At 37.3% G+C, this 12049-nt stretch overlaps 1 protein-coding gene across 1 annotated transcript in view; it reads left to right on the forward strand.

Moving 5' to 3' along the window:
• EPB41L4A (erythrocyte membrane protein band 4.1 like 4A) overlaps positions 1 to 12049 on the forward strand; it is a 475159-nt gene that overhangs the window by 359055 nt on the left and 104055 nt on the right. The window contains exons 10-11 of the mRNA XM_007947582.1: positions 5695 to 5786; positions 7537 to 7614. Coding sequence (XP_007945773.1) covers positions 5695 to 5786; positions 7537 to 7614 — 170 coding nt within the window. The remainder of the gene's footprint in view (positions 1 to 5694; positions 5787 to 7536; positions 7615 to 12049) is intronic.

The raw sequence follows: 12049 nt of genomic DNA on the forward strand, positions 1-12049 counted from the left end.
AATTGCCTAGGAAATATAAATCTTATATAGATTGAAAGTTAAAAAAAAAAAAAAAAGGAAATTCCCACAGTATTTTAGACTGGTACTTCACACATTTTCTTTTATCCACCTTCCCACCTGTGTAGGACAATGTTAGGAAACCTCTGTGCTATAGCCCTTCAAGAATTTGGATAATGATTTTATCTTACTATTGTTCATACTACTGGACCTTTTTTTAAAAAAAAACAAAACAATATTTTACTGCATTTTCAGTAAAAGTTTACACAGCTAATTATGTTCCCATTGAACAATTTCTGTACTTTTGGTTCAGCAACATTGGTTACGTTTTCACAGTGTGTCAATTTTCTCATTATTTCCGTTCAGGTTGTTCCATTTCCAGTAATATAGTTTCCCTGCCCCCTTAACTTCTCATCTTTGTTTTAGAGTATATGCTGACTGTTTGGTCTCATAAAGGTGTTTTTTTTTTTTTTTTTTTTTTTAAAGGAACATAGTACTCATGGGCAATATGGGTTACTTTATAAATGACTCTGTTATTTAGCTAAAAGATGACTTCATGGAATAGCTTCAGTTTAAGGTTTAAAAAGTATCTCAGAGCAGTAGTCATAAGGAGTCTTCCAGTCTCAAATAGTCCAGTAAGTTTGAACGTTTTAGGAATTTGAGTTCTGTTCCACATTCCCCCGAACCCCATTCTATCAGGGCCCATCTGTTGTGTTCCTGATCAGACAGTTGGTAGTAGTAGCTGGGCATAGTTTAGTTCTGGTTGCAGGGGAGATTACATCATGATTTATGTAGACTATTAGCCCTATAGACTAGTTTCTTCTCTGAGTCTTTGTTTTCCTATTTTTCTTGTACAACAGACATGTGGAGATGAATAGCTGTACATTTTATGGCTGCTTGCAAGCTTTTAAAACCCCAGATACCACTCACCAAACTAGAATGTAGAACATTAACTATATGTACTATGTTGAGACAATGGTCCTCAGCCTTCAGACCCCATAAACCAATCCTGTTCAGTATTTGGTTAAATCTAAGAAGAGTTCATGTTTGTGCGTCTATGTGCTTTATTGTATATATGAATATATATGGATAAATATACTTACATATATACACACCTCCATATATATGTCCACATATATCTGCACATACACATATCTATACATATTATATATACATATACATATTATATATGTCCACATATATCTGCACATACACATATCTATACATAGTACTGATGATCCTTTTACTCTTAGTGACTGATTTATGCAGTATACCCTAGGTTACTTCTAGTGAGGACACATGTATCACTTCTTGATGAAAATCAAGAAGATTTTCATCCCTATAATTGTAGGGAGGCTGGGAAGGCAGACTGGCCAATTGGGCTACTTTCTAAGACAGACAGGGAGGAACAGCTAGAGTACAGTCTGAGTGTGGTAGGGAGGAGGGTCCTATGTCAAGAACACAGGCTTGGGGAGTCAGTGAAGCATCAGCGGTCCCAGAGACCGGGTAAGTAGCGTGATCCCCTCCATGATCCCATCAATAAGCTTAGTACACTTAGGAGAAGCTAGGCTATAGTAGATATATTGTTTAAACTTCTGAAGAGAAACATAGCCAGCAAAGATGGGAAAAGAGACTGAGAAGAACATATGTGGGGAAACTGTAGGTATCACAGTTGTTGTATACTGTCAAGTCAGATCCAACTCATAGTGATCCCTCCTTGGGTTTCTGAGGCAGAATTTCTATGGAAGTAGATTGCCCAATCTTCCTTCCAGGGAGTGGCTAGTGGGTTTGAATCACCAGCCTTCTGGTTGGCAGTCAAATGCCTTAGACATTATGCCACCAGAGCTCCCATAGTAGTTGTTAGCTGCCTTCACTTTGGCCCCTGACTCCAGAGAATCCCATGAACAATGGAATGAAATGCTGTCTGTCACCATCCCCATGAGCATTTGTAGATTGGACCATTGTGATCCACAGGGTTTTCACTGTCTGATATTTGAAAGGAGATCACCCAGGCTTTCTTTCTAGTCTGTCTTAGTCTGGAAGTTCCAGACTGGGAGTTGAACATAGTGGGTATCCTGAACAGGAGGTGAGAACTCTACCACTGAATCACCAGTGTCCCTGGATGTCATAGTACAGGCCCTGGATTCTCACAATTGGTATAACTGAGAGTTTTACATAGATCTCCACATGGACACGGAACCCACAAATAGTATCTGTATGTTACAAGCAATTTACGTTTAATAGTTATAAAACTAGAAATAGATTCAAATACTAGCTCTGCTTCTGATATGAAATGACCAAAGCTATAAAATATGTTTGAATAATTTTGCAAAAAGCAAACTTTGGAAGCTTAGATAAGATTTTTTAGCGCTAGGTTGGAAGGAGCTTCTTAAATTAAGCAACTGCTCATCTTTGTATGAATGAGTGGGAATGTGCTAATTGGTTGTATCTGTTTGGAAAAGATTTAGTAGATATGAGAGTGGCAGAAATAAACATTTAAAATGTTATACCAGTTATCTGAATGCCTGCCTCTCTTTTTAGTTGTTTTAACCTTCCTTTTACTGTTTGAATCATTCTGCCAACAATGGGATTAAAAAAATAGGCAGCTGGTTTTAAAGACCTTTATAAATGGAGAATGAGTTCATACTTGTCCTTGGTTCATGGCAGAAGTAATTAGGAGGCCTGTGGGAGGCTCTTTCATTCTTTAACATATTTATACCCAAGGAAACTAGAGAAAAATCCAATTCTGAAATACCTTTTATCTTTTCATTAAGTGATAGTAGTTTAAAAAATATATTAAAAAGTAGGTACTCTGTGACCAAGCCTCAATTTGGAAAAGTACAGATATTTATATGAAGAATAAAGTGAAAACTAGTCAAAGAGAAGTTTGAGATTTAGATGAGATTTTTAAAATTCTATTATTTTTTTTAAGATTAAGCACACTTTTTTTTTTCCTTCCTCCATTTTTGGAGACTTGGAATATATGTAGTTAAATAGGTTTTTGAAATTTTGGCTTAGATACTTAAATTATACCTTATTTGTGGATTTTTTTTTTTTGTTGCTAAAATGTAACCGTGTCTATGTGTCACCATTTCTTAGAGGTGGTAATATCCGGTAGGTTGTGCTGCACATACTGTTTACACTGATAAAAGGCACATGGAGATGGCCAGGTCCCTATATACTAAGGAAGGTGGTAATGGGGAAAAGGAATCCCTGGATGGTACAAACAGTGGCTGTTAAACCAAAGCTTAGAGGTTCGAGTCCACCTAGAGGTACTTCATAAGAAAGCCCTGCCCATCTAGAGAAATCTGCCATTGAAAACCTGTGGAGCACAGTTCTGCTCTAGCACACGCAGGGTCACTGTGGATCAGAGTCAACTCCGCAGCCACTGGTTTTTAATAGTGAAGGAGAGAAGGGGCAACTGGCCTGCTGCTCCCTCTATCTTAATAATTTTTTCTGCTAAAATGCAATTAGAAGGCAAAATTTATTTAGAAATAAATGATCTGTGCAGTATATTTTAGAAAAATCCAGTGACTTTGCAAATACCCATCCTTTATATAAATACTGATAATAGTAGTTGCTTCTGGGCAGGTGAGTTGGGGATAGTGGTGAGAGAGAGATTTACTTGTTATTGTGTATCCACTTAGGTAACTTTTGGCTTATGTGTACCTAATATGTATATATTATATATCAAAAAAGAAAAGAATTCCCCTCTAAGCAGGTCTCCTAACACCTCCCTCCCACTCTGCTACCAAAAGTATTCTATGATTTTCTGTGGTCCCTCTTCCCCCAGTTTCTTTTGCATTTGAAAGAAATGTTTTCTGGATTCTTTGACTATTCTTCCTCATCTCTAATTAATTTTGAAATCCCTACTTCTTTCACTAAAGTCACCAAAGATTTCTTACTGTGAAATGCAGTAACCTCCTTTCAAACCTTATTTGACCTTTCTGGGTCACTTGAGACCTTCATTCACTCTCTTTGCAGCCCCTTCAACACCATTGTTCCTTCGTTCTTTTTCATCCTCTCTCTGTACACCTCCATGAGCATGTTTCTTGTGATGCCACCTTTATCTGTTCTGTGCTTTCTCCATGAGCAATCTAATATATACTCCGGTGAAATCATCTGTGTCAGCATGTCAGCAGCTGTGACCTCTCTCCTAAGCTCTGGACAGGCAAGTTTACTGACCCTAATAGGCGTGTTTAGCTTCTCATTCCACACCAGTTAACCAGTTGCTATGGAGTTGATGCTGATGCATGGTGACCCCATGTGTGTTAGAGTGGAACTGTTTTCAATGGTTGAAGTTTTCTGAAGTAGATCACCAGGCCTTTTTCCTGAGTTGTCTCTGGGTAAACTTGAGCCTCCAACCTTTTGGTTACCAGTCTAGCATGCTAACTTTTTGTACCACCCAGGGACACCCCAAATTTCATGGGCACCTCATCATCAAAATATCTCACCTTGAAATTATCTTGCACTCTCTCACAATCCAAATCCCCCAATTTTCCCACTTACTGTGTTTCCATAGTTAATAGCACCCAAGCCAGAGACTTGAAAATCATCCTAAATTTCTCCCTCCACCTCACAAGGCTTTGGAATACAGCTAAATTTAATGTAACATGCATGTACTGGATGTATTTTCATTGTTACCTTTTATTTTACAAATGAGCTGCTAAATTGGGTAGTGTCATTCCAGATGGACTTGGGAGAAATTTCATGCATATAAATGTTCTGTCCTTATTAAAAGTGGAAGGAAAAAAAAAATCATTTCAATAATTCCTCTGCTTTGACAATTTTGTGTTTATGAGTCCACAGAAACTTCATCTCAGAGGCATTTTTGCATTTGAAACTTGAGTTTGGCTTTTAAATTTGAAACTAAATTAGCAATTACATAGCTTCACAAAGCTAGTGGCTTATTGTTTTGGGATTCATATCATATTCTACTCAATTTCCTATTCAGTCACTTTTTAAAAAAATAGTATCTTCTCCTACAAAATTAAGCCTTTGTTTCTTGTGTATTAAATACAGAGAATCAAGTAACTACTGGATTAAAATAAGAATTAAAATCTATTGCATGCTTATTCTGTGATGGGCATTGAAGTCTCACCACTTTGCAGATATCCTATCGTTTCATTTAATCTACCCAATAATTTGATGCAGAATGGTATATCAGAATGAGAGATACTATTTAACTTGCCCTGATTACACTGCTGTGTGGGCCACTTCTCCTGGTGACCTCTTCTGAGGTACTTTAAATTTACAGTTGAAGTGTGACCTTTATAACCCTGCAAGTATTATAGTTAAGAACTGGATTTATGGGGTCTCCATTTTATTAGGAGTCAATTTCCTCACAGTGTGTGTTTTTCATGTACCAGTGGCCATTTGTGACTGAAGATTTTGCAGTCACTTCAGTGGCATCATCCTGATCATCCATAGCCTTAGGGTGATACGGAAGTAGGTCATGATGATGATGGTACTGAAATTCACATGGACTTGTGTTTTGTAATTTTAATTAAAGAAAGTGGTTTTGCTGCAACCTTCCCAAAATAGTTAATGAGAGATAATTGTTCCACATAAAATATTTTTATTTTATTGTTACTAATATTCTGTTGGCTTATTTGAATATTTGATACCAATAGGAGGGCTGTCATCTGAAGAATATTATGGTGAGTAATTCATATTGTCTCTCTCTTTCTCTCTCAGTGCAATGAAACCTCATTTTTTTTTGAAGCTCGAAGTAAAAGTGCTTGCAAGCATCTCTGGAAATGCAGTGTAGAGCATCATACATTTTTTAGGTATGCTAATATGAAAGTTATTTTTCATTGTCCTAATATATTATAATTGTACTTTTTTTTTAAACCAGAATTCTATTGTTTACACATAGAAAGTTGTGTTTCCCTTTCCTTGTTTTTTTTTCAGCCACCTAATTTTCTGGATTATATTAATATACATGCATAGATGTTAGTTTATGCTATGTAAAAGGGTCAAGGTAGTTTTTAGTTTTAGATTATGTAAAGGAGCACAGCTTTGGCTGGCCCCCAGGGGGTAGTGCTGGAATTAAGTTTCTGCTTTGAACATATTAATTTGAAATACCTATTAGTATCTTCAGTGGAGGTATACAGCAGGCAATTGGGAATAAGAAGCTGAAGTTTACTGGGAGATTGAGGCAGGTGGTGTTAATTGGTATGTATTTAAGATAAAGGGACTGGATGAGGTTACCTGTGGAAAAAAATCAAATGAGAGAAAAGCAGAAAGCCAATGGCCTAATAAGTTTGGAATTCTTCCAATAGTTAGTGAACAGGAGGAGCCAACAGGAGTATGAGAAGGAACAACCAGGAGAGGGCATGGTATCCTGGGAAATAAGTCAGGAAGATGTCTCTATGGTTAGTCAAGTAAGATGAGGGGGCAGAATTGTCCATTAGATCTTGGGGACATTTTTTGTTTGTTCAGTTCACACCTTTAAGTTGTAAAGATAAAACTAATTTTAGCAGAAAATACAGTCTTCTTCTTTTTAATGAAACACTAAATTAAATTATCTTCCTTATTCCTATTTGATTTAAGTGGAACAATTATGGAATCCCTGGGCAGTGCAAATGGTTACTGTACTTTGCTGCTAACCTAAAGGTTGGAGGTTCAAGTCCACCCATACATGCCTCGGAAGAAAGGACTGGCAATCTAAAAAATCAGCCATTGAAAACCCTATGGAGCACAGTTCTACTCTGACACATGTGGGATAGCCATAAGTCAGAACTGGCTCCATGGGAACTGGTGGTGGAACAATTATGCCCAATAGCATGATGCTATTCTTGTAAAATGACTAACACCCTTTATACAATTTGTATTAGGAAAGGGATGTGGCCCAGAAAGCATGAGGCATCACCTCTCCTTTACTGGGATAGGCCAAGGGATTCTATGGTGATGTGCATGGAAGGTGCTCCAGCATGGGAAGTACTGGAGCATATTTTAGAAATAAGAGTAAACGACCACATCAGGCAAATGACTAATTGCCATGGAAATGTTGATAAAAGTCAACCAACATAGTGCCAAAATTCCCAAGATAATTTGAGCAGAGAATAACTAAAGCTTCCTAGGGCATTGATACATAATAGCTTTCAAAAAGTGTGAGGATTTAAATATATAAAATCCCAGATATGATTATATATCAAGTTGTTGTTGTTGTTATGTGCCGTCAAGTCGGCCCTGACTCATAGCGACCCCTCCTTGGGTTGCCAAGGCAGTATCACTACCGAAGTAGATTGCCCAACCCTCCTTCCGAGGAGTGGCTGATGGGTTTGAACTGCCAGCCTTCTGGTTAGCAGTCAAGTGCCTTAGGCACTGTGCTACCAGAGCTCCTATTTCAAGTATTAACTTAAAATAACTGCTTGATAGTTCCTACCAATAAGTAAAATAAATAAAATATTTTCACTAGCTCTGTTAAGCAGTATTACACTATTATTATATTTCCTATATAGCTTTATGCTCAAGTATAACATAACTATCTGCATTTATGAATTTATCTCTAATTGTCTTTTAAAAATTAATTAGAATGCCAGAAAATGAATCAAATTCATTGTCAAGAAAACTCAGCAAGTTTGGATCCATGAGTTATAAGCACCGGTACAGGTAAGTGGCATTTTTTCCTTGATGTGTATATGTATGTGTATGTGTGTATGTATATGTATGTATGGATAAATAAATATTTAATTCCACTATCTACATATGTGCACAATAAAGTTTTTTTTTTGTTATTTTCCACGTGCCAATGTACTTGCTTAACATAATATTTTATTGCAATTTTCTCAACAAAAATTATTTCCCAGATTTAATTATTTTTACTGTCTGCATTTACCATTTTAAGTGTAGGGCTTTTAGAATGTAGCAGAGCTTATGATCGTCAGAAATTCATTTTGGTACGATTTATCACTTATTTCTAATTATTTTCTGTGTTTATATGTTTATGAAACAAGGTAGATGTTCTGAATAGTACCTGATTGTGTTCTTAGGACTTAATTGATCCCCTGCCATAACACAATATACCCTTTATGATGTGGATCAAATCTGCCTCCTGCAGCATTAAGGCTACATATAGTAATGCTAACAATTATGTCTTTATGGAACAGTTACTAAGTGCCATATGCCAGGCTAAGTGCTCTCCACTGATTGTTTCATCTAATCATCACAGACCTTTTGTACTATTATCTCCATTAATGTTTGAAGAAACTAAGGCTCAGAGAGGCCAGGTGACTTTTAGAGGTGACCCAGTTAGGAAGCAATGGAGTGAGATGCACATCCTGTTTCCATAGTCTATGCTTTTAACCATGAGGCAAACTGTTAGCCTGTTGCAGAAGAAGCCTATTGTCATAGAGCTAGGCAGGCGTTTGTGTCTTTAGTACCAGTGTTAAAAGTGGAAGTGAGTTCTATATTCTGGGGAAAAAATTTTTTTTTGGTTTTCTTTTGTATCCATCCATTCTGTTCACAAGATACAAGGTGCCTAGAAACACAGAGAAGGATCAGATTTAAGGGGCTCTGCCTTAGAGAGCTACAGTATTATCAAGGCAGTGAGACACTCACCCAGAACCTGTAAACCCAAGCAGGGTGTGAAAATGCTGTGTAGGAGGTGGAACCACACTGTTCTGTCAGTTCCATTAGAGACATTGTTTAATGAAATGCTTTCCTAGGAGACTTAAAAATAAAGCAGAGTCAAGTGTTGGCAGCACACTAGCATGCCAGATTATAATTCCTCTCTTTTATAACCTAATTTACTTGTCTTGAATTTGAAACAAGAGATAATCAGTAAAAAAGTGATAAATTAAATGTTCAAGGCATTCATCTTTACATATTATTCACTATGATATTGGATCCTTTTATGCTTTAGAAGAAAACCTAAGTTTTACTATCCTATAGATATTCTTGGTATTTGTATGAACGCATTCATACAAATTCATTGTTGTCTAAAAATTTAACTTTCAGGTTATCAAGATGTCTTTCTAGACAGTGATATAATTGTGAAAAGTTTAGGAAAAGATTATTTTTTTTATTGAGTACAGCTAATAGCCAGCATTTGGGCTGTCCTTCCAGATGAGACATAAAACATTTCTAGGTTGATGGAGAGAATATTATCATCGGACTGTGTTGGTGAAAAGACATCTGTCTCAATGCTCATATTATTGAAATTGAAATTACACTGTTTAACATATACCTTAGTTGGCTTCTACAAATTTAGCCATACCTGATTTCTTGAATTTATTGAAATGCAAATATTGTGGTTATCAGGAATTTATTGTCAGAATGTTATTGAATTTTGCATATTAAATATCATTTATTCTAAGAAAGTAATTAAACGTAGTGTTTGCAGAATTTGAGGCTCTGTTAAATCTGTTCTAATTTCATGGCTGGTTGTAACTGGCTAGTAAGTCTTAAAGAAACCTAAATCTATACATATGTATGTAGGAAGCACTAATACACTATCTTTGAAAGAAAGGCATTTCATGTCACTGTCCAGAGCTTGGTTAAGGCAAGGGTGGGTCTCTAACTGTCTGCTTATTGTCGAAAGAGAAAAAAACCACTAACCTTTAAGATGCATCCTATGACTGCCTCAACATTTCCGAGTTATTCTGGAATGAAAGCAGGTGCTTTGGAAACACTGACAGCCTCCTTCTGTGCCATGCAGACTTTTAGAGCATGAAAGTAAAGAACAGGGTAACAAAGTGGCTATGCTGTTTGAACGTGGTTGTCTGAATTTGTGTGTATAATTGTATATGTGTTTATTAAAGGTGTGTGTGTGAGCGTACTTGTCTATGAGTGTTGCATGATGGAGAAGTAGACAGAAAATTCTGCTCTTTACCCTCTTTCCTCCATTTTGGGCTTGGAAAACATCATGGGGATTTTTATATTTTTTTGGGAAAAAGTAGTCATTACTTAAGAAGAGAAAAATCAGACTTTTAAAATTGATATATATGATATCTAATTATTTTTAAAATTCAAAATTAAATTTGTGGAGAAAGACTGAGTTGAAATCTGATCTTTCAATTTTTCATTGTTTTACTGAGCTAATACTCTGAGATAGAGATTAATTAAATCTATGACTGATTAAATATTTTGTTATAACTTGATATCCCTTCTCTGAGTCCCTTAAAATCTTACCTTGCCACTTGTTAAATGTGTAGAAAAGGACCCCTCATGGCATAATAATTAAGGATTTGACTGCTGACTGCAAGGTTTGGCAGTTCCAACTTACCAGCCACTATGTGGGAGAAAAGACTTGGCAGTGTGCTCCCACAAGATGTTAATTTAGGAACCCTATGGGGCAGTTCTACTCTGTCCTATAGAGTTGCTATGAGTTGGAATCGATTCAATAACATACAACAATAACAACAAATGTGTAAGAGATTCCTAGTTTTGATTCATGAATGAATTTTGTAGTATTCATACTCCTGAAATGAGATTAAGGGCTGAGAACCACCTGGGAACCCAGATGTCCTTCTTGTAGGAGTTAAATCACATGAGGGGATTTCACACATCATACATTGTGGAAGGGAAACTAAGGTTTTGTGGGAAACTCCTTTGTGCTTTTATGTGTGTTACTTTAATTAATCTACACAATGACCTGCCAAAGGAAGTATCGTATCCTTGTTTTTATAGATGAGAAATTTGAGGTCCCCAAAGTAAAGTAACTAGACTAAGAACCCTTAACCAGTAAGGGGCAAAGATAGAATTTGAACCCAGGTGTCTGTACTCTTTTTTAAAATGTTTTATTATTGTGTTTTGGGTGCAAATTTATATGTTGTTGTTGTTATGTGCTGTTGAGTTGGCCCCGACTCATAGCGACCCCTCCTTGGGTTGCCGAGGCAGTATCACTATGGAAGTAGATTGCTCAACTTTCCTTCCGAGGAGGCAAATGTACATAGCAAATTTGTTTTACATTCAACAGTTCATGCACATCTGGTTTCATGGTCCTGATTATCATCCCCAACCCTGAAAAAGTCTCCTCCTTTCTCCTCCCCCTGATCACCCCCTCCCTGTGGCCCTCTCATCCATGCATTCCTGTTTGCCCAACCCTCCCTCTATGTGAATGCTACCCCTCTGGTGTCTCATGGCTGCTTGATCCAAGAGGTGTGTCTCCCTAGAGTAGGGTAGATGCATCAACCTGGGGTAGGTATTTTGTATGTGGGTCTTTCTACTTTTGGGCTGAAAGCCAATCCATGTAACTGAGTCTATTTCTAGGCTCAAAGGGTAACTGGGCCCATAGTCTCGAGGGTTCCACCAGCCTCTAGCTGACCAATATTTCTGGTCATTTTTGTGTTTTTGAATTGTGTTCCACATTTTTCTTCCCACTCTATCCAGGATCTTCAGATTTGATCCTTTTCTGAGTGGTTGGCATTGGTAGCCATCTAGTTCTTCTGGCCTCAGGTTGTAGAGGCTGAGGTTTTCGTGGTCCATCTTATCTTTGGACTATTTGTTTCCAGATGACTTTGATTTTCTTCACTCTTCTTTGCTCCAGCCAAGAGGAGACTAATAGTTGTATCTTAAATGGCTGCTCAAAAGCTTTTAAGATCCCAGTCACTACTCACCAAAGTAGATTATAGAACAAGATTTTTATGTACTATGTTGTGCCAGTTGAGCATGATGTCCCCTGAGACTATGGCCCCGAGTCTGCAGGCCTGGTGATTTTCTCTCTCAAGGTGTTTGGTTGTCTCTGCAAAGTTCCTCCCACCCTGTTTTCTGTTGCTTCTGTAATGTATGTAGTTAATCTTTTAGCACAAGTATATATGTAAGATTATCTTCAGCCAAATCTAACCTTGGTTAGGGTGTATTCCTGTTCACCTATCCCCACCTGCTCTTCTCACCTGTCTATGCATTAATCCGTAGCCTGGTGTTTGGTGCTAGTGATAGTGCAGTGCTGTGCCCGTAACAGTGTTTGCCTCTGTTGTCTATATCTTTTGTGTACATTTCAGTGTCTTTCCTTGCCCCAGTGTCATCAGACTCTTTCCATATCATTCCTCCCCTCACCCAAATCAACATGTGACCCCCAAATAGTCTGAGATTTTCTGTCCCATTC

Source organism: Orycteropus afer, unplaced genomic scaffold (genome assembly GCF_000298275.1).
Source record: "Orycteropus afer afer isolate SDZICR_OR568_19922 unplaced genomic scaffold, OryAfe1.0 scaffold00191, whole genome shotgun sequence".
NCBI lineage: Eukaryota > Metazoa > Chordata > Mammalia > Tubulidentata > Orycteropodidae > Orycteropus > Orycteropus afer.